General features: G+C 48.0%; 2 protein-coding genes across 2 annotated transcripts in view; both read left to right on the top strand.

Annotated features, from left to right (window-relative positions):
- Positions 1-3,800, top strand: part of LOC148323976 (titin-like) — a 28,062-nt gene extending 24,262 nt beyond the window's left edge. The window contains exons 37-39 of the mRNA XM_088314503.1: positions 23-835; positions 1,161-1,463; positions 2,828-3,800. Coding sequence (XP_088170629.1) covers positions 23-835; positions 1,161-1,463; positions 2,828-3,120 — 1,409 coding nt within the window. The 3' untranslated portion in view covers positions 3,121-3,800. The remainder of the gene's footprint in view (positions 1-22; positions 836-1,160; positions 1,464-2,827) is intronic.
- A 3,980-nt stretch (positions 3,801-7,780) lies between these two features.
- On the top strand, positions 7,781-21,971 carry LOC148323975 (myosin light chain kinase, smooth muscle-like). The gene is made up of 18 exons (XM_088314450.1): positions 7,781-9,312; positions 10,829-10,945; positions 11,603-11,668; positions 12,076-12,123; positions 12,758-12,885; positions 12,941-13,097; positions 14,095-14,285; positions 14,852-14,966; positions 15,051-15,083; positions 15,685-15,775; positions 16,549-16,752; positions 18,461-18,678; positions 18,772-18,895; positions 19,125-19,277; positions 19,602-19,816; positions 20,112-20,240; positions 20,300-20,412; positions 20,890-21,971. The coding sequence occupies exons 1-18, from the start codon at positions 8,880-8,882 to the stop codon at positions 21,013-21,015; spliced, it is 2,661 nt and encodes an 886-aa protein (XP_088170576.1). The 5' UTR covers positions 7,781-8,879; the 3' UTR covers positions 21,016-21,971.
- Positions 21,972-22,738: the final 767 nt, after the last annotated feature.

Here is a 22,738-nt window from a genome sequence, read left to right as displayed (position 1 = left end):
ATTGTGAAGGCACCAGCACCAGGTGTCAAGTTCCCTGAACCCTTGGTTCAATCATCAGCACCCAGTGTGAAGTCACCAGAACCCAGCGTCAAGTCACCAACTCCTGGGATGACACCAAGTGTGAAGTCATCAGGTGCTGGTATCAATTCCCCTGAACCCGAGGGAGTTAAGACTCCCAGGAATATAAAATCACCTGAACCAGGACCGAAGTCACCGCCACCAATTAAGTCGCCTGTTGCTGAAGAACCTAAAACACCCCGAGGCTTCAAATCACCTGAACCTGCAGAAATTAAAACACCTAAAGGCATCAAGTCCCCAGAACCTGCTGGCATGAAAACACCAAGAGGCATCAAATCTCCAGAACCATCTGGCATCAAGTCACCACGGGCTGTGAAGTCCCCTGAGCCCGAGGAAGTCAAATCCCCGACCAGAATGAAGTCGCCACCTCCTGCATTGTCCCCCAAGAGGGTCCTGTCGCCACCAGCTGTCGAGTCTCTAGCCCCCAAGCCACCCAAAGTCATGAGTCAGCTTGCGGCTGTGGCCTCTGAAGATTCAGTGAAGATGTCATGTGTTTGCGAGAGCAGCGTCAAGGAGGTATCGTGGTATTGCAACGGTAGACGGCTTTCCAAGAGCAGCCGCTTTAAGATGCATTACTCAGAGGGTTCCTGCAGTCTCTTGATCCACGACCTGACCGATAGTGACCAGGGAGAGTACACCTGCGAGATGACATCAGAGGGAGGAGTTTCAAAGTCCTCCTTCTCCTTCACTGGACAAGTTTACCAGTCTATTCGCATGAAGATCACCGCTTACCATGAAAAGCAACTTGCACTTCAAGGTGAGAAACGAGTCCCAAGTGTGTCGAGTAGGGATGGGCAATAATTTGAGTTTTTTACTCTGGATGTTTTCCTTAATGCTTCTTGGTTCACAGTTCTCCAATCTCTTCAACATCGGTCTGTTATTTTTCATTTTGTTAGTCTGTCATTCTTTCAAGCCAAACCAACCGGTATTCGTTGATTGGTTAGTCCGTCAGTCCATCGGTCAGCCAGTTCATCCGATATTATTATTATTATAGTCCGTTGGTCTGTCCATTCTAGTCTGGAATCTCTTGTCAGACACTTTGGATGTTAAGACACACTCTTGCCTTTGTGAATCTTCAACAGGTTCCACTGTGACGAGCTTCAAGGAGTCGTCCTTGTCCAGCTCCTCCACGGCCGTCAAGCGAGAAAGTCGCACCGTGGAAGAGTCGTCGTCCTCTTTCTCGTCGTCCTCATCCTCCGCCCAGCGAGCCATGATGTCCTCCATGATGGGGTCCAGATCCTTCGGCAGTACGGCGGGCGAAATGAAGTTTGAGACCATGTCCATGTCCAGTATGTCCTCCATGGCTTCCGAGTCGTACGCCATGAGCTCCAGCAGCGTCACGGGAATGAGCTCGCACCTGACGGGATCCTCCTTCAGGGCCATCGGTAAGACTGCCGATCCCTCGCTGGCTTGTTTGCAAGAGGAACACAAACTTTATTTGCACAGTGAACCCCCGTTGGTGATAGCGAATGCGTTCCAAGCCCACCCGCCAAAACTGAAAAAGGATATACGGGTGGCCCCACTTGAGATTTTGGCACTGTATGGTGGCAGCGACTCAACTCACTTGACAAAAGGTCGCAGTTCAGCAGATAGAAGTCACTTTTCATGGCACGCCTCGTTGAAGTTGACGCTAAAACAAATCAGAAAACTAAAACAATTCAGTCAACCACAATGCTTCGCCTTTCAACGCATGCATGCTTGGGCTGTGTTTTAGCCCCGCCCGTCCCCCCCAAAAAATCTAGCCAACAGAAATGTAGGAAAAGAGATGCTATAGTTCACCAATTGACTGCTAAACAGACTGCACTTCTCAGCACTGCAAACATTTTTCATGTCTTTGTAAACTGAAATGACTTGATTACGAACTGCCGTTCTTCTGGTATCAGTATGTCTCAGTGGGGCCAGGCCTGCCGTGGTCCATCTCTAAGGGCGCCACCCTAACAGGATTTGCCCGTGTATCCTGTGAAAACCCAAAAACGTAACGGCTGCAGTCCAATTGCGACAGTCGATCATCCGGTGACCGAAAGCCGGGTGTTGCTGACTTTGCACTGTCAAAGTGTCCTTAGGAAAGACACGGAAGCCTAAATTGGCCCCGGGGGAATACTGTAAATCAAGCAGCTGTTCTCAGTTGTCTGACCTCCTTAAACAAAGGAAAGAGGTCCTAAATGTCTTTCGTGTGTGCGACAAAAGGACCGTGACGTAGCGGGGGTTCACTCGAATTGAATATTTTCAACAATGTCGAGGTTGTGACACAGTCGAGGTCAGGGGTGTCCAAGAGGTTTTCATTTGAGGGAGGGCTGCATCCAGAAAAATGAAGGCGGCAAAGGCCACTCTAAGTTTTTGACCTGAATTCATTAAACACGCTCAGATTTTAGGCTGGCCAACGAATCCCAAGCTGCAGGAAAGGAAGCTTTTTCAAAACTTTACTCAAGGATCTTTGGTGCCGTTTCTTCATAAATCAAACCTTGACTTAGCCCAGAACATGGAAGAAGCTACTTTTGCTTCCAAAATGTCATTTTCTTTTTTCACCACACTGCTTTGAATAGACATTTTGTCATCAAGAGTTTATTTGTAAATTTGCGTCTTCAGAAAAGCCATTCAGTATATAAACCAATTTATTTATTTATTTTTTGTACCGGTCAACGGCATGGGCCGCTGAATAGTGGCCCCTGTGACATCGTTTGGACATCCCTGGTCTAAATGCTTGAGACCTCTTCAGTAAAATGCGCTTGTGTGCTTCCGGCGGCTGCAGGTTCCGCTCCTAGAATCGAGGCGGTGCCCGAGGACATCAGCATAGAGGCCGGCAAAGTCCTGACGGTCGCCTGCGCCTTCTCTGGTGACGCCACGCAGGTGGAGTGGTCCCGCGGCGGCCGGAAGATCCCGTTGTCAGCGGGCGGACGCTTCCACATTGAGACCAGCGAGGACCTGACCACGCTCATCATCGCCGGCGTGCAGGAGGAAGACGCCGGAACGTACACCCTCAAACTGTCCAATGAGCTGGGATGCGACACGGCCACCGTTCGCATCAGCGTTCGATCCGCATAAAAAAGACATTCGAAGCGTCCCCTCTTCCCTTCTTCTTTCTGATTCGACTCGTCTTGTAAATAGGAACTCTTTTTGTACCAAACGTGACAAACTCCCGTTTTCCAATGTGATGACACTTTTGCAGTGACATGTACATAATGTATATAGCCGGATGTGACGGTTATGAGGAATGTATGCATCGTTATTTATGGCAATTAATATGAAGTGAAACATGGAAACCAAAAAAGGCTTTAACAGGAGAAAGTTCCACCCGGAACGAATACCCTGCTAAACGCAGAAACTCCAAACCACGTGCCTCAACGTTCCGTTGACGTCTAAGATTGCCTCAGCAGGTAGAGCGTCTCCCTGTTGAAGTTTACTCAACACTAGACTGAAAAATAAGAAACAAAAAAAAAAACAGGCCACGAGCGCGAGGACCCGAGCGCTGTTTGCGTCAACCCTCACGTAAGCAGCGCGAACGGCCCTCACGCCGCCAAAGATGATGTCGTACCGCCGTTTTTTGATGACACGCTCACAGTGCGAGCGGCCTGCACTCCCTGAGCACGTTTTGGGTTGGTTGATTTTTTTTTTTTCACGTCCACCCTTTGGCAACCGGCCCGCCAGCCTGGCGGGGGCCTCAAGCCGCTTCGGTTGCCAAAGGCGACGCTTCCTCCCGGAGGCCTGCGGTGTGTGTGCGTGTTAGTGTGTAGACCAGCGCCTGGCCGTCCGTCCAAACGCCATCTTGCGCGGCGGCCCCGAGGACGCCCCGCGACCGGGGACACTCGTTGGCGGGGAGACCCTCGTTCTCTCGACTTTGGTGTTAGTTTTTTCCGCAGCCTCCTGAAGTTTTTCTCCATTATTGTTTGAATAAAGTGTGATTGCCAGCACAGCAGAACAGCTGATGTGTGCGAGTGATTCTTTCCTGCCGGGTCATTTTCTTTTGCAGAAAACGCAAATGTGGGTGAAGGTATGCAATTTAAAAACTTTCATAGTATTTACAGCAGTCCGGTTTTTCAAGGTTTTTAAGCGCAATACGATGTATTGAGAACAAGCGAGAGCTTGTTGTTTCCAGTAAACCAATCCCCATTTTTCCAAACATTCACCTGACAATGTTCATGAATAATAATGCCAAAGATGAACTGGTACAGCCGTCGCATTCTGTAAGCATAAAAAGCAGGATTGAAGACTATTTTTCATATATGTTACTAGTTCTGCATCAGTCGTGATCCGGCTTGTATTCTGCCGCAGCTTTGTTGCTAGTCGGCCCTCATTTACGAAGAAATGGAAAAAAAAATAGTCGAGCGTTTGTCCAAAATAGGATTCACAACACATGTGTGCCAGCCAATTTTCTAGTTTGCACTTGTGTGCGGATGTTGATGAATCTAAATTCATCTAAATGACGTTTCAATTTCCAGACATGAACTCATTCGCTGCCAATGACGGTTCTAGAAGCCAAAAAAATACATTCATCTTACCTGGTGGTGAATGAGTTCAGCGACATTAAGTTGTCTTTTTTTCCCAGGCATATGAAGCAATTCAGACTCTTCCCAAAAAGACCCCATGCCCGTAAAATCTGAAATACAGTGGCGACTGTTTTGATATTTGTAGGCGTTGAAGTGGGCATGAGTAGTGAAGTGCACAGGAATTTTAGTCGCGTGTTGTCAGAGGCTTCAAGGCTGACTCTAAAGAGCTAAACATTATCAAAAGCACTAACCTGCATTTCAAAATGTGTCAAATATTGTGCGGAAAAGTAGTTGTAGGTTCCATATGAACAAGTTTTTAGATTTAGAATGAAAGAAACACTTGGGTTGACGAGCGTCTGTGCCAAAGGTTAATGATCAGGCTAATCAATGATTGCGTGCATGTAATGTGGGAATTTCCTACTGGGTGAATGGTCATTGAACGCACCACAAGTCGACTGCGAACCGCGAGCGTTTTTTTTCTTTTTCTTCTCCACGATAAGCACTTGTTTTGCTTATGCTTAATTCTAGAATTGTCAATCGAAATACAGAAGTGTTCTTCGTGTTTTTAATGAAAACGATTTGCGTGCGCGCTCCCGCGACATGAGGTATTGCTGCATTCACTAAAATGGGAAGTCGGACTTTTCCGACCAGAAAATGTGCACGAGATGCCCCTTTAACTGGGCGATCCGAGTAGCGAATTGATTCATATAAATTTAGGAAATTCTGAAGGATGTTTGCTGGGGATCAACGTGTTGTGATGAACAACTTGTTAACATTCGCCTGCTAAATGCATACGACATGTCTTAATGCTTAATTCCGATTTCTGGCCAATTTTTTATTTTTTTTTGCGAAGCGGTCACATGGCATCATAAATGCAACCTCGGTCTGTCAGATGAGTTAACTTTTTGTTTTTCTTTGGTGAGTGAACATATAAACGTCACCAAAGTGTCCCGCGTGCGCAGGAGAGATGACGTCTCAGTCGACGTGCTGTTTACGGAAGTAAAAGTAGCTCAGCGTGTCTGGACGTTCTAACAATGACGTCACACTGCCGTCCGAGAAAAATGAACCGATCTACGGGTCGGAATTATGACTATCACCATAAATGTCTTCTTTATGCTGAATATATCGACTGGGATTGATTAAATTAAAGTAAAAACTTTGACTCGAAACAAGTTAGCGGATTTGATCTCATTCCGTTTTGGCGATTCCGACGACAGCTCACATCTTGCGCCTCGACGCATATCACGTGACCGCCGCACCAGAACATGACGTTGCAGCTCATTATTTATTGTATCTTTCTAATCTTTATTTTAAACTTGAATTTCTTTTGTTGTAACAACTTCCAATGAACTAAAAAGTCATGGATGGACGGAATTATTTCCGCGGTGCACCGATGAAATTCCGGACGTGACGTTACGTGTCCCACAATGCACTGCGCCAAACGTGAACGCCGCCAACAAGAAGATGCAAAAGTACTGAATTTGTGAGACGTGTAGAGATGTTGTTTGAATTTAACGATTTTTATTATTAAATAAAGTCAAAGATGCTAGTTGGCACACGGCGGCTGAACTGCGTGACGCTCGCCATGCAAAAGTTGGGTAGCCACCTATTTTTATACAAAGTTTCAAGGATTGCTAAAAGAAATCTGAATGGGAATGGTAGAATTCGGAAAAATGCCTAAACTTTGCCAAAAAAGATTTTCCTCTGATGTAAAGGAAAAATTTGAATCATGTCGATGGCAGCAGGTTTTGCGACTAAATGATGCCGTGATGTCACGTGACATCAACAGCTTTTGAGGAACCAATTTCCATGCGTTGACCTTCAACCTCGGTGAGAGTCACGTCCATTAAAGTCACGACACTCCAAAACCTTCATCTAGAATGAGCTTCATTTGGCTGGACCTTGTGCTTGAGCATTTTTTGATGGTTCTGATCTGCTTCCACCAATCGCAACGACTCGTCCAGCCCCTAAGCTGCAATCTTTTGCCTATGAAACATGTAGTAATCAAAGCGTCCAGAGGACGGCGCCAGGCGCACACATGCACGCACGCACGAATCCACACATGCACACGCATGCACACACTCCAGCCCAAGGAGCATGAAAGTAATGTGAGAGCTGGAGGCCTTATAAAGACAAAACATGCTGCTCACGCACACACACACGTACACACACACACACGCACACGCAGACAGTAAAAAGCTGAAGTCCACCCAAGAAGGGCATGGACTGAAAACTTGTGTGTCGTGTATGTCCACCCTTGTGGGGACGTTGAAAGACGCGTTGGAGCCGTTTGAACACGTTTGAAGATACGGTCAAAACTTTCGAAGGCAAAGTGAGACATTTTGGAACATCAAATTGGCAATAAATGAATTATCTTGCACTACCGCTTTGATGCTGTGACGGAAGCACCGACATCCTGCTCGGGCCAATTGCAGATCAGCACAAAAACACACAAGCACAATTTTATTTGGAAAATTGTCGAGACACAGGAAATTGCCACTCTCCTTATTGGCCGCCACGCACACGCGCGCACACAATTATTTGTTGACATTTATTCCTATTTTGTAACATTTGATGACTCGCCATCTTACAGGACATGTTTTTATGGTTCATTTCCTGCACATGTGTGTGCGTGTCGGCGTGTGCTTGAGTGTGTGTGTGTGTTTCCTGGCTGGTCTTGACCATACAAGGAATTTGGGTTTCCTCTGACACAGACACCAGCGCATGTGTGTGTGTGTGTGTGTGCGTATGTTTAATGGGATGTTCTGTTTGGTTGTGTGTGTGTGTTGCACATTTCTGTGATTTGCTGCTGCCTCCAGTAGCTGATTGGATGTGAAGACCTCCCCTTAGCCAATCAGCTGTTTGGTTGAATCAGAAAAGCTGCCACACAATTTCCTCATTTGCAAGTTTATACATGAGGCTGAAATCATACGAGTGGTGGCAGTGGTAGTCAAGGTGACGTGCTCGGTGATGGTCAAAGTCGGTGTAGTCGTCATAGCGATACAAGTGGAAAGCGTCTCGGTGTCGTCCGATTTTGTTTTATGGATGCCTTCAAAAGGTCTTGTTGTTGTTTTCCAGCGACACGGCGCTCCTCCTCCTGCTACATGTCCGTCCAGTATATCCTCCACAAATCCATGTACTGGCTGCTTTTGCCCTCCCGCACCTCCCCCATCATCATCCCGGCCGCCCCGCATGCTGAAATTCCCCAAAGCTCCTCTAATCCTCCCATCAACTCATCTCTTCCTGTTTGCCCGGCCCGAGGCTTCCCCAGGGCCTCCTTCCCAGGTGTGCCGTGAGCTCATTTCCTGTTGGGGGCGCCAATCCATCAATGTCACTTATGATTGACAGGCATCATGAAAAGACCACGACAAGGACCAATTCCTGCCCCAGCGCGACGTTCCATGGGAACCCGTGATGGCGAGTCGGCTCCGTTGGTCTTCAGGCTCCATGACCTTATTTGGCCACGGCGCTCGCTTGATGTGATGTAAGACCACCACACAAGTCCCCCCCACCCCACCCTCCTTCCTCCATATCCCCACGGCTCCCATCGGCAGGGGGCGGGGGCCAGCGCTACTCTTCCAGGCCAGGGCTTTAACCCAGCTGTTTATTCTCTCCTTCGCTCCATCCGCTGAGGAAGAGGAGGAGGAGGAGGCGGCAGAGTCAGTCCACAGTGGCAGGAGTCCTGACAGTGAGCACAAGCACCTGAACAATAACCAGAATTAAAAGGACACTTCGGAGAAGGACAAAGACTGGCGGAGCAAAAGGAAGAATGAAAGAGTGTCTGAAAAACAAGAAGATGAAGAAAAACTACCAGTAGACGGAGGTACTGCAGCAGGAGAACCAGGAGGAGACGAGATCAATGCGAGCTGGCAGCAGGCCAAGTAAGGATCACCTGAACGACAACTAGACTGAGAACTCGAAGAAGAGCAACCGGAAGAAGGACAAGTTCGCAGCCGAAGCAAAAGGAGTCCACGGTGGGATTAAGCCAAGCAGGGAGGAAAAGAAGGAGTGCCGGAAAAGAAGCCAGCAGAACAAAACGACAAGAAGTACAAGGAGGGTCAATCCACATTGGTGAGAGGCCAAGCAAGAGGCAGAAGAAACACCTGAACAAGAACAAGACCAACTAGAAGAAGAACCAAGAAAGAGCAGCAGCAAGCAGGGAGGAGCAGAAGGAGGAGGAGGAGGAGGAGGAGGTCAGGACGTCCGCCAGACGGGTGCAGGTAGCAACTCTGCGCCCATCTGCCACTGGAACGCCTGGAGACAACCAGCCGGGACCCGAGCGAGCGTGGAGGGGGGCGAGGGCGCCGTCTCACTGCCATGGATTTTAAGGCCAACTTGAAGGGAGTCAAGGCCAAGACAGAGGACGAGCGAAAGGCGGCCAGCGGCGCCGCGGCGCAGATGGACTTCCGCGCCGTATTGGGGAAGAAGGGCGGCGGCGGCAACAAGGCCGCCGGCCTGGTCGAGGTGCCTACCAAGAAGAACGCCGTCACTGCAGGCGATGATAAAAAGACGGGCGGCGGGGACAAGAATGAACAGTGTAGCGAGGGTGTCAACAAATGCGTGAAAGACAGCGGGCAAGGCGGCGACAAGATGCCGCACTTCGCGGAGAAGCTGAGCGACGTGGCGGTTGTGGACGGGCACCGCCTGCACCTGCGGTGCCGACTGGACGACGCCTGCGACGTCAATGCCAGCTGGACGCTCGACGGGAAACTTGTCAAAGCCTCAAAGTTCATCGTCCTCAAAAACCAAGGTCAACACCCACACACGCATGTGCGCACACACTGCGGTACTTCTCACCTTCACACACCCAGAAGATTCAATTAGTGAGCAAATTAGCATTGTGCTATTAGCATGTGTGTCGGTATGTTGTGGGGACTTGCATGCAATGTGGAATGGAAAGTCAGTCAATGGTTTACTTTTCAGTGACCGTCGCTAAAATGCTAACTTATTGCAGGATGACACAAGTACAAAAAAAACAACAAAAAAAAAGACACAAATGCAAATCGCGAGATTTGAGTTTTGTGTCTGGTGCTCGAGCGCGACTCTGAAAGAGGATCGCCTGTGAACATGGAAAGATTGCAACATGAGTGAAGGGTTGATTTTTGTGCACTATTTTCCACAACTAGCATGCTAGCCGTAGGTATGCTATGAGGCCACGATAGTCACCTGAATGGAGACAACAAAATGAGCCGAGCATGTTTTCGAAGTTTTTGGCTGGGAAAGTTCGACCTCTAAACAAAATGCGGCTGCCCCGGGGGGCCGCTGCCCAAACGAGGCCCCCCCGCCCCCACGTTGCAAGGCCCTGGTTGAACTCTGTGAGTGACGGAAGTGCTGGCGAGACTAGAACAGTTGAGAAGGAAAACGGCCAGACAGATCGAAGTTCCAAACAAATCATTTGTCCTTGTGTTGATTTGACATTTTCCATCTGGAAAGGTGTGACGTGATGTCACGTGACTTGCGATGTGTGATTTCAAAAACTTGGGACACGCCTTGCCATTCAACTTGACTTGGACTTGAACTTTTTATTTATTTTTTTGGGACTTTTCCGCTACGATACTGATTTTTCGGTCCCGAGTCTGTCCATTTTTCATTTTGCGATTTCCTCCAAGATGTTCAAAGTTCTCATCAATTTGGACTTGCATCTCCAATATTGATTCAGTCCACACGATTGAGGGTACGTCTCGTTTGTCCTCACTTTCCTGCATTCGAGCGCTCGGGCGGACCCGGCCGACCACCTGAAGCCTCCACCTCGGAGGAAATTTAAGTGCCTCCTAAATCCGGCGCAGCTTCGAGCCCTGTGAAGGACTACCACACGGCCGACAGCAGCGGTTGTTTTCTGCACGCTCAATTCAGACACGGCTGGATACAAAACCAGGTTTCTGGAACGGACTGCTTGTCTGTGAGTCCTAATATCGGAGATATATGATAGAATCTGATATGTTTTTGGGGCTGATATCGGACCGATGTCCGAAAAAAATATCGGATCGGGTCGGGTGAGCTCTAATGATGATGATACAAATATTGAGATTATGTTGAGCATTACCACTTTGAACTCAACGCAGCCAAACTTCAAACAGCCAAATTCTGAAAACCGTTCACACAAAAGGCAAACATTTAAGATTTTCTTTTTTCACTTTTCGTCACCACATTTCTTGACCAGTTTGCACAATTGCAGGTGAAAATGTTCCAAAACGAAATTTGATTTTTTTGTTCAGATCGTTGCCATTTTGTCATTTTGGATGATTTTGTTTTGTTCCGTTCGTTAGGCGGCGTGTGCTCGCTGAGCATCGACAAGGCGCTGCCCGAGGACGAAGGCGAGTACAAATGCAAAGTGGAGAATTCGGCGGGTCAGGCCGAATGTTCTTGTTTGGTTCTGGTGGACGGTAAGAAACATTTACTTCACAATCATGCGGCTGTGTCTTGACTTACGAGAGGACGCTCGTGTCTCCAAAAATCTGTTGCATTGTTTACAGTCAATGTGACGATGACGCTCATTTTTGTTCATCTCGTTGTGTGTTAGCATGAAGCAGAGTTGGGCAGTATGTCCTGGTTCTGGGGGCAGAACGGTCCGGCATTCTGGCCCGGCCAGATGCCCATTCTTGGGGCGAGGGAGGGGGGCAAATTTTAAAAATGGGTCTGATTAACAAAGGTCGGAGGTTAATTTTCGTCCAGCCCACAAATTGGCCCTCGTGCCTGTGATGAACCTACTTGTGAAACGGCTCGGAGCCCAACACTTTTTATGAATAAGGCCGGAGGGTCGAGGCCAGAAAGGTACGTAAATCGTCGCTGGAGGGCGGGGGACTGATTGGCATAAAAGGGTCAATTGCCCAGCTCCGCATGAAGGAAGCCGATTCGGAAATTATGTGGTTTCTCGATTTTTATTTTTGAAACGTTCCCAAGAAAAATCTCTCGCACTCGTATCTCAAATATTTGCTCTCTAGTCAAGACAAAAAGTTGGCCGAGGGTCTTGTGAGTGGACGTTATGATTTGCAAATCAAATCTGATGATGTATCGTACGTTGAAGTGTTTCGTGTCGGCAGATCCTCCGGAAAAGTCTGCATCTGACAAGAATTCCAACAAGAAGACGGCAGCAGCCACCTCGGAGAGTAAGTTGACAAAGTCACCATGAGTGTGAGAAGAATAAAATAAGAATTGGAATTGGTAATCGGGGGAGGAAGGAAGAGGAGGGACGAAAAGCACTCCAAAGATGAATAGAAGAAAAAGAAGAAGAAGCCGGCGCCTCGCTTCTATTTTTCTTTTTTTGTCCCAATAAGGACATGCAGCCTGGGAACGCTGCTTTCCTTGCGCACACACAAATATGTACAATATATCTTCCTCGCTCACAAACACACGTGTGTCTTTCCATGCTCTCGCTCTACTCGCTAGTAAAAACAACACAAAAAAAAAAAGGTGAAAATCTGGCATCAAAGGCAAGCAGGAAGCCACGCACCTCGGGACGCCCAAATATGGGCATGGACTTTTTGGAGCGTTCTCATCATGTTTGTGTTGTCAGGTGAAGCTCGAATAAAGAAGCCCACCGTCAAGACGCCGCCCAAGCAAGGTGACGCGCAAACACAAATTTATGCAAGCGATAGACCGATACGCTTTTTTCGGGGCCGATTCCGATATCGATTATTTGAAGTCACGGAGGCCGACGACCGATATTTGAAGCTGATATTCATTTCTAGAAAAAAAGGGTAAAATGGTGTCAAAATTTTGAAAAGTAAAAAGTCCAAAACTGGACTCAGTTTCTATGCCTTTAAGCACGCATTTATACAACTACTATTGAGTAACAACATTTTAAGGCTCTTTTTTTTTTTTAGATCTTAGAAAATAGACAACCTTGTGGTAGTCGACTAACATTTATGAAAATTTCGGCAAAGTTGGTCGCTAGGCCTTCCTCTGCTCGCGTAGTGTGCATGTGACTCAGGTGAAAAAGCAAATGGGCAGCTGGCTGTTGATTGGCTGCACAAGTAACCAATCTGCAGGCGGGGCCACCAGCACAGCAAAGAGAGAGAGAGAAGTCTGCTACTGCGAGCCAAAATAAAACAGCTTTTAATTTATCGGTCTTGAAAGTTTAAAAGAAAGGCTGATGCCATCATCGGCAAAATGACAAATATCGGCCCCGATAATCGGCCTACCACTAATTTACACACACACACGGGATGCGTGCTGACTGGTGTGTGTGTGCGCAGCGCTGCCCCCTCACATCGTTCAGTTCCCAGAGGACATGAAGATCCTGGCGGGGGAGAAGGTTGAGATCCTCTGCAAGTTTACTGGAGCGCCGCCTATCCGCTGCACTTGGCTCAAGTTCAGGAAACCGGTGAGTTGCATGCGAGGCAATGCAACGCGACGCGACGTGACGCCGCGTTCTCCAGATCCAGGAAGGCGCGGCGGGGACGTCCATCGGCAGTACCGACAGCAGCAGCCTGCTGACCATCGCCAGCGGACAGCAGGAGCACTGCGGATGCTACACCATCGAGCTGAGGAACCAATATGGCCTCCGGCAGGCCGCGCTCAACCTCACCATTGTGGGTGAGGAATTCGCCTGTTAACGTCTTAGCATTGCCATGTTGGCCATCCCAGGTTAACGTTTGCGACATTAGCATTAGCATTTTAGCATTGTCATGTTAGTACTCACATGTTGATATCACCGTGTTAATTCGGTTTGGTTAGCGTGTTGACGTTAGCATGAAAGTTAGCCTGAGGATTAATGTGTTTGGATTGTCGTGTTGGCATGTGTGCCTTACTTGCATTAATTAGGTTTGGTTCTGATGACACATTTTGTCTTCTACGGTTGTCCTCGATGATGATTTGATGTTAAAAGTGGATTTGTCCAGAAATACAATCGGGTTGGACCGACTATCTTCAATATTAACAACCAAAAATCGTTGCGTGTGTCTCGTCTTGATTCGTTTGACTTGGTCAACTGTGACGCAAACGGAATGACGCCTACCCGATGTCGTTCTTTGTAGAAAATTGGCTTCCCCAAATGGCAAGTAGGTCTGAGGTCTGTCACAGATCAACAGTCTTGAGATTTGAACGGTCTTTTTGTGTGTGCACCAGGCCTCAGGTGATGTTCACGACCGTGTCCAGGTCTTCATCATGTTTCTGACCATGTCTATCTGAAAATCTTTATCCTAGACCATGTCTATGTCCTGGACCATGTCCATGTTAGCACGTTGAGCTTCTGTGCGCTCCTCGCATTTTCCGGCGGCACATCTCGGCTTACTGTCGTCACGCCATACTAAGCAAAGGTGGTTGGGTCGTTACGGGTTGACCGATCTTTGTTTTGGGAAAGATGAGGCGAGTGCAGATGCCTTTTATGGCAGCAGATGAGCGACTGCTCCCGTTTCCTGTCAGCTCAGCCTTCGGGTGACCTCTGCCTGGGCATGCGAGCACTCCTTCTCCTGCACACGCTTTTGTCCAAGCAGAATGATGCTGAACTTGAGCGTAAGATGATTCATTGAGAGGCAAAGCAGGACTGCAACATGTCGTGTACTTGGTGTCAAAAGTCTCCTCCATCCTCCAGACAAGCCGGACCCGCCCGCAAAAGTTCCGGCCCTGTCTGATGTGAGACGTTCCAGTCTGACACTGTCCTGGTACGGTCCCACCTACGATGGCGGCAGTGCCGTCCAGACCTACCACCTGGAGATGTACAACTCCGTGGACCAGAAGTGGACGCCGCTCGTGTCCTGCAACAGCACATCCTACAACGTCCAAGTGCGTCTGTCTACACGTCTCTTATGTCTACCTCCACGTCGCTGACCGAGTCCGTCACAATCTCGGTCTGTGTTTCTCGTGTCTTTGTCCATGATGCCCCATTCTCAGACCATGTCCATGTCCCTTACCATGGAGATGACGGGTATTTCTCTTTCCATGTCCTTGACATGTTACAATGGCTCGTTTCAATGAGTTCTTGTCAGGAGACGCCTCACAGTAATATGACTGGCTGCTGCATTCAGGCGGGAAGGACAAGTTTCGCTGATGAAAAACAATCAAGTTTGTTGGAGTCTCTAGAATTGCGCCACGTTCTTGATCGGATGTTGTCCTGCTTGGATGTAGCAACCAATTGTACTTGGGAGGGGTGGGCTGCGCTTTTGACCGCTGATTGGTTAAACACGGTTCAGTTGCTGATTTTTGAGGTGCCACATGGGCCATGTGAACCATTTAGTTCCGAGAACTTCCAGAAAGGCTTAGCCCCTGCTTCAGATTTAGTCCCCGATTACGGTCCTTTTTCTAAACATGACCATATCCACTGGTCTCGTTATTTTTCCATGCACCACTAGAATCTTCTTCCGGAGCCCCAATATAAGTTCCGGATCCGAGCGGAGAACGTCTACGGCATCAGCGAGCCGAGCGCCGAGTCCGAGGAAGTCACTGTGGGACTGGTGGATGAAAACGGTAACGACACACCGGCGAAGCGTGTGGAGCGGTGTGACTGAGCCTGTTCGGGTAACTCCTTCTTCTTTCTGCTTCCATCCACAGAGAACCAGGAGGACGCAGAGGAGGAGGAGGATGGTACAGATACGCACACTTCCCGTTGACAAAATGTCTTCATCGGTGTCGTACGATATCACGACAGCTGACTGACTTCTTTTCAGATGTGGGCGACCCCACTCTAGTCACGCATTTTAAGACGTGGAACTTGCTTGAAAAAACTTGACTGGCCTTGACTTGAACTACGTGGACATGACTTGTTTTTAAAATCTGCATTTTAAGCACTGTGCTTTTTTTTTTATGCCTCCAAGAATTGACAAAAATAAATGAGCAGAAAAACAATCACCTTTGGTGTTTGTTTTGAGTACCACTCCAAAATGATTGTGGACAATGTGGAGACGGGTTTGCTGCCAGCTCAGGTGAAAACTGTGGACCTTTGACATCGATAGCCGTCATGGCAGTGAATGCGAACACTGTGATGTTGACCGTGTTCGTTGCGCTAATGGCAGTAGTGTGTCAATATGTTGTGACTGAGAAATATGACTCTGGACTTGCTAACCCAATTGCTGACTTGACTTGTGGTTGCTGGTTAAGGCTTGGAACTTCCTCAAGTCTCGCACATGTGTCATTTGTTATTTTGACCATCACGTGAGTGCTCTGACGCAGTCTTCTCGTGTGGCAGACTCGGAGAAGGAACCGGACTACAGGCAGGTGACGGTCCGAACGGACATGAAGGTGAAGGAGCTGTACGACGTGGAGGAGAGGCTGGGAACGTAAGCTCATCAAATATGGCAAAATGACATCCATGCGGAGATTGGTCGATGCGGGGGCCAAGAATAAAAAATCCTTCTTTCTCATATTCTCCCGAGGAAGTCAGAAAATGCACGTAGCTGACAAAGTCCCAAATTTTCTTTCCAACGATGTGTTTATTGCTGCCCCACTCGCCTAAACACGCCATTGTCAGAATGTAATTGACGCAGTGGTTTCAGGGGTGGCCATTTTGTCACTTACTGTCCACCGCAAATGACATCACAGTTGCTCAGGTTAGCACCAATCACAGCTCAGAAAGCGGATGTCGCACGACCAACCTCAGGAAACAGGTGATCCGTGATTGGTCTTGACCTGTGTCATGAGCAACTGGAGGTTCACGTTTGGTCAACCGCCAGTGGTAAAATGGCTGCCCGAGATGGATCCTACCGGCTGCGTCATTCATATTCCACAAACGCAAGATTCAGCAGAATGCCGAGTTTAGCCAAGTGGAGCCGCATACAACCAGAGCTGGGCACTTAACCCTCTTTTGATGGTCATAGGGCCGCGACCTAGGTATCCTGCGGCCTTCCTCAAAATTGTCGGCCTGAAATACTGACGGCAACTTAATGACAGACTGACAATGCCCACTTCTGGTAAAAACCAACAAACCAAAAAAATGGCTTGAAAATCTGGGAAAAACGATATTTCACGGGCACCCGCGGGGCCTGACATGAGTTCAACTGTCACAGATGATGTTCGCTTTCCCATTTCGTCAATGTCTGTGTTGGTGTTGCAGGGGCAAGTTCGGTCAAGTGTTCAAGCTGGTGGAAAAGGCCACCAAGAAGGTTTGGGCGGGGAAGTTCATCAAGGCATACACGGCCAAGGACAAAGACAACGTTCGGCAAGAGATCGGCATCATGAACAGTCTCCACCATCCCAAGCTGGTCCAATGTGTGGACGCCTTCGAGGGAAAGTCGGACATTGTGGTGGTGCTGGAGATGTAGGGGACTTGTAGCTCATCCAGGCACACACATATCGGCTCCCATCAGAGTTGACTCGAAACGTTCTTCAGATGACTTGTGACTAGACTTAGACTTGACTCACCGGACTTGATTCTCGCTCACTCCATTACAAGAAACGTCCATTTTCACGACCACTTAGCGGATAATTTAGCGGTTTTTGGAGCCCAGACTTTAACCTCCAAATGAACTGTGAGGCGGCTGTGCTAACTGAGCGTTTTGTCACCGACATCCAGATGATTTGATTTTGAAAAACTGCAGCACAAGAGCGAGGACGCCGGTCTGCATTGTGCCTTGGCCGCCATCTAATGATGCTTCTGACTCGGTTGGCTTTGGGCGCCATCTTGTGGTGCCCTTAAATCGCTGACGGGGACTCGAGCTATTGCATCTTGGTCTGGCACGCGACTTGGGACTTGAGACTTGACTTGGGTGTTGAAGACTCGGGACTTGACAGACTCTATTGTTGTTCGTTTGATCGTGAATAGAATTAAGCTCTGACAGCAATGTGGACTCACTGTCACTGTCACTGTGACTTGACTCAACAAAAATGAAATTACTCATGATTGCACTTGGTTTTGGAGAATTATCATGTAAGGACTTGACATGAGACTTGATGAGCGGTTATATGTGCAAACATGTTGGATAAATTGCATTATTTGGCCTCATAGTTCTCATCTCCTTAAGAAGACCAGTTTCAGGACAAACCTTTAAAAATAAAACTTGACATGGGACTTTGCCTATGACAAGACCTGACTAGACTTGTCCAAGTCAAAATGACTTTTGAGACTTGCTCGAGACCTGAAGGTTGAGACTTGAGACTTGCACGTGTGCAGAGCTGGGCACTTGACCCCTGTTTGCCAGCAGGGCTGCACAATATTGGGAAAAAAATTACATTGCGATTTTTGGGTTGACTAATTATTGTAGGGGTGAGCAAGACGGTCTGTGTAGTTTCTACAATGAAGAGCATAGTGTAGCGTGCTACTTTTATGAAACAAACCAAAAGTGTCCGTGTTCTAAAAAAAAAAAAGATAGATAGAAACATCGCACGTCCTACGATGTGACTATTGCGCATGCGCACATCGCAATCGCGATGTTAAAACCGCATATCGTGCGGGCGTATTTGCCAGTCAACCCCCCCGTTTTCATGGCCTCGACCCTCTGGCCTTATCCATAAAAATTGTCAGCCCCCACAACTTGCCCCAAAACTGGGCATCCGGAGGACCGGGCCTTTCCGCCTCCGGGGGCGGCCTGCCCAGCTCTGCCCATGTGTTACTTGCGCAGATGTTTGGCTTACTTGGTCCTTGACTTGAAATCACCTGTGACTTGACTTTCCTAAGACAAAATGACTTTTGGGACTTTCCTCACTTGGTTTAAAGACTTACCTGGCAGTTGTGTGGCTTGATCTCGTCTCTGTTGACAAATCAAAATCCCTTTTCTCTTAGGCAAGTGAGGTTGGATCAAGTCATGTGATAAGTCAATTCGCTTACGTGCAGTATCTGACCTTTGTCAAGACAGAAGTCCAGTAAGGCCCAGTAATGGCATTATTGGCCGATTTCAGATCAATTGTGACTTGACCAAGATAGAAAGACTTGGAACTTGACTTCAGATTGACCTGTTGCTTGATTTGACTCTCCTAAGACAAAATGACTCACACGTATGTGACTAACTTCCTGCAACTGTGCTGGGCAGGATCTCCGGCGGCGAGCTGTTTGAGCGCATCATTGATGAGGACTTTGAGTTGTCGGAGCGCGAGGTGATCAAGTACATGCTGCAGATCGTGGACGGGGTGGGCTTCATCCACAAGCAGGGCATCGTGCACCTGGATCTCAAACCTGAGAACATCATGTGTGTCAACAAGATCGGCAGCAAGATCAAACTCATCGACTTTGGCCTGGCCAGGCGGCTAGGTGACCTTAGCGGCTCCTCGAATTCAAACTAGCACTGAGCCGACCTTGGAGTCGCCTCCTAACCCGACCAACTCTGTTCTTTGTCTCTTGCAGAAAATGCCGGAACCCTCAAAGTTTTATTTGGAACGCCCGAGTTCGTAGCACCCGAAGTCATCAACTACGAGGCCATCAGTTACCCCACCGACATGTGGAGCATTGGCGTCATCTGCTACATTCTGTGAGGATCGTATCTTGGTCACTTAGAGAGCATCCAAGTCACCTCGTACCGACTGTCAGTAATGCTCGTCGGTTGCATGTCGAGATGTTGGATATTGTTCCATGCGAAGAACCAATTTCATGCTATTCGGCTTCAGTTCCATGTGCAAAACAAAAGCGGTTCCTTAGGTTTTACGTTGTCGAGCAATTTCCGTGGTTTGAGTTTGACGTGCCTTTATTCTCGCTGTCAGATTGAGCGGTCTGTCCCCCTTCATGGGCGACGACGACAACGAGACACTGGCCAACGTGACTTCGGCCACGTGGGACTTTGAGGACGAGGCCTTCGACGAGATCTCGGACGACGCCAAGAATTTCATCACCAGGCTGCTCAAGAAGGACATGAAGTCAGCTTTCAGTTCCACTTCGATGCACTTTTCCTAGAGCAGACTTGTTTCTCGTGTTCGTCGCGGTTATTTGAGAATAATGGCAAAACCGGCTACATGTAGAATGGCTCGGGGGCGAACGTTCCATCTTAACACATCACACCCGCTGAAGGTTCGTTTTACGCAATACTTGGTCGATGACGCTTCTCGTTAATGGCTTTAAATGCTTGTTGATATATTTTCAATCATCTTGAAGTGATATTGGTTCAAGTCTCCACCGTTGTGGAACTGTCGTCAGGTGGAAGGAAGGTAGCGGCCTCACGATTGGCGCCTTTGTGTTTGCAGGGCACGTCTGACCTGCCCTCAGTGCCTGGAGCACGCCTGGCTCAAGCAGGACACCAACACCATGAAAGCCAAGAAGCTGTCCAAGGAGAGGATGAAAAAATACATCCTGCGGCGGAAGTGGCAGAAAACGGGCCACGTCATCAAAGCCATTGGCAGACTGTCGTCCATGGCCATGATGGCGGGGGTCCACGCTAAGAGAGGCTCGCCCACTGAAGGTACGCCCCTGGACCAGATTACCTCAAGATTTTGAAACCAAAAAACGGGGCATAAATCTTTTGTGTCTGTGGTCGGGCAGTTTACGAAAACGTAGTCGCTCGCATTGTACACCTGTATTGGTTTCTTATCCGGTATGCTGGACGCCCTGATTATGGGCTGTTCTGGTATGGTGGATGTAAACGAGCTCACATTCGGGTGGAAAGTGTGTTCTCTTTGTTGTTATCGCCACAAAGTTCCTTCCAAATCCCGTAAACGAAACAAACAAACGTGGTCGTCGCCCGGTGTGCGTTTCAGACGACAACCGGTTTCTGGAGTGCTTGGAGCTGGAACAGAAGGCTGAGTGCAAGCCCAGCTTCAGCGCCGTCATCCAGGACGTGGAGGTGGTGGAGGGCAGCGCCGCACGCTTTGACTGCAAGATCGAAGGTACCCGAGCCCACCGCCGAGCCAGCCGGCTCAGGGCTTAACTGCGTGACCGTTGGCAGGTTACCCCGACCCGGAGGTGGTGTGGTACAAGGACGAGCAGCCCATCAAGGAGACCAGGCATTTCCAGATCGACTACGACGAGGACGGCAACTGCAGCCTGGTCATTTCGGAGGTGCACGACACTTTGAACGACCCACACGACACAAAAAACATTTTTAGACAGAGCAGTTGCACGGGCTTGGGAGAAATCTTTAGCGGTGTTTCGCCAATAATACAATGGCAAAAAGCACAACCAAAGAACAAACACAACACCTTGGTGCAAGGCAAGAAGCAGACAGAAGCAAAGCCATCGCTGGCGTGGGCCCAAAATCTCGCGACTCAAGAAGAAAAAATCCTGGGGGCTCCCCAATAGTCTTGATTGGTGGGAAACATTTCACCCCAAGGCTCAAGATCGCACACCCGAAATTGTCCCGGTTTTTCAATTCAGTTCAATGTCTCATTGCACTCTTAAATCAAAGTGCGGAACAAACCAAACAACTCCAGTTGCAAAAGTAATCACAGAATCCGCACACTAAACTATCTTCCAAACTTTTTGGGATGGTTTTGGTTTAAGAATGGCAACTTTTTCCTGACTTGGTTTCTGCTGCAGGTGTCGGGCGACGACGATGCCAAGTACACGGTGAAAGCCGTCAACAGTCTGGGTGAGGCCACCTGTACAGCGGAGCTGCTGGTCGAGGTCATGGCTGGGGGGGAGGAGGAGGAGGAGGAGGAGTGAGCATCACTGTTTCTGGACTTTGGTGGTCGGGGGGGGGGATGCAGCTCAGACAGGAAGTGGCACAGTTGTACTTCCTGTCTGGAGACCAGGAAGAGGGTGCCAGGATAGATGATGGGTCACGTGGAGGCGCGGCCAAAAGTCGGTCGGGCCAATCACGTACTCATGATGGCGTCTTTGCCATTCACACTTGATTGATTTCCAAAGAAACAAAAAGCCAAGTCCCGTTCTTTCAGTTGACCCGCCTCCGTCAATCCAGTGACCTTGGTTATTTAGAACGGCATGCCCACACACAAATGCGTTTGTCATGAAGAGGTGTGCGTGTGTGTGCGTGAGCCTTAAAGCAACACTGACACACTTTTTGTGCTTTTGAAGCGTGTTTGCCGTGTTCACACGTGCCTTCACCACATGCTCATCGTGTTGTCATTTATGCACTCGTCAATCGCTCTCTTGTGATCTCGACGATCGGCATTTCCAGGATGACGCGGACGAGGATGTCATCAAAGCTAGAATTAACGACTGCGCTCATCCACGCTGTCCGTTTTGAATCAATGAACTCGTTCGCTGCCATTGACGAGAATAGAAGCCAAAAAGGTACTTTCATTTGAGCCGGGCTGGTTAATTGGATCAGTATCAAACCAAATCCATCCCTCCATTCCAAAAGGGGATTTTCTTTCGTTGATGACGATTCCGTTTCAGGTTAGATGAGTAACAAATTTGGCACGAAAAGCAGATTTTTGCAAAGCAGGCAAAAGTTGCTATGGAGAGCTTTCAATTCCAAATATTTCAATTCAAAGTTCTGCAAATATTTCTTGATTCATTTGAGTTGACATGATGATTTGCACACTGGTGACGTTGTCCTCGTATTGATGACTGAGCTCCACTTGTCGCTGTGATACAAACACACATTGCTGTACTTTCTTTTTGCACACTCCACATGTCACAAGGGGGTGTGTGTGTGTGTGCTATTTACATACTTAAGTTTGATTTCACGGCCGTATGCATTAGTTGTCTGCCTAGAAAGTTTGTACAATTCTATACCGATTTTGACACGTACGACAACAGCACAAATGTACTTCCTCACATGGAACTAATAAAAGACTCACAAAAAAAAAAAATTGTGGTGTGCCCCTCCATTTTGGACATCAACAGTCGGTGCGGCCTGTGCTAAAGACGATCAAGCACTGACCGACTTTTACAACGTCAACGCCGTGTTTATTTGTTGCATGAAATAGTCACCAGTTATTTCCAGCAGGGTTGTTCTTTCATTTCGCTGCGCTCATCATAAAAGCAAGAGAAACAGTTTCTTTCCGAGAGCCATCTCTATTCTGAACTCTCACACACACACGAGACCACCCTCACCTTGCAGAACAGCATCGTGATGTGTTTTTATAAACCCTATTCAGTATTATTTTCCATTGCACTCTCTTATTTATCTAATTTATATATTTGTATTATTGTTGTATTGCACTGGAGAGGGGAGCTCTCTAATCTCGTTGCACTCTTGAGTACAATGACAATAAAGGGATTTCTAATTCTAATTCTAATTCTAAAAAAAAAATTTCAACTCAATCACTGCATAACATAAAATTCGAACGGTCGAAAAAAAAAGAACATTTCTCCCATTTTGTTGTTTTTCTATGAAGTCGCGTAGTTTAAAAAAAAAAAGCTGACGTTATTGGAGAGCGCATCCTTTCACAAACTAGACATAAAAAATGAAAAAAAA

This window comes from Idiotropiscis lumnitzeri, chromosome 14, assembly GCF_059441095.1.
Source record: "Idiotropiscis lumnitzeri isolate Australia: NSW breed Sydney's pygmy pipehorse chromosome 14, RoL_Ilum_1.0, whole genome shotgun sequence".
NCBI classification, from domain to species: Eukaryota; Metazoa; Chordata; class Actinopteri; order Syngnathiformes; family Syngnathidae; genus Idiotropiscis; species Idiotropiscis lumnitzeri.
This window is presented reverse-complemented; position numbering and strand designations above follow the sequence as displayed.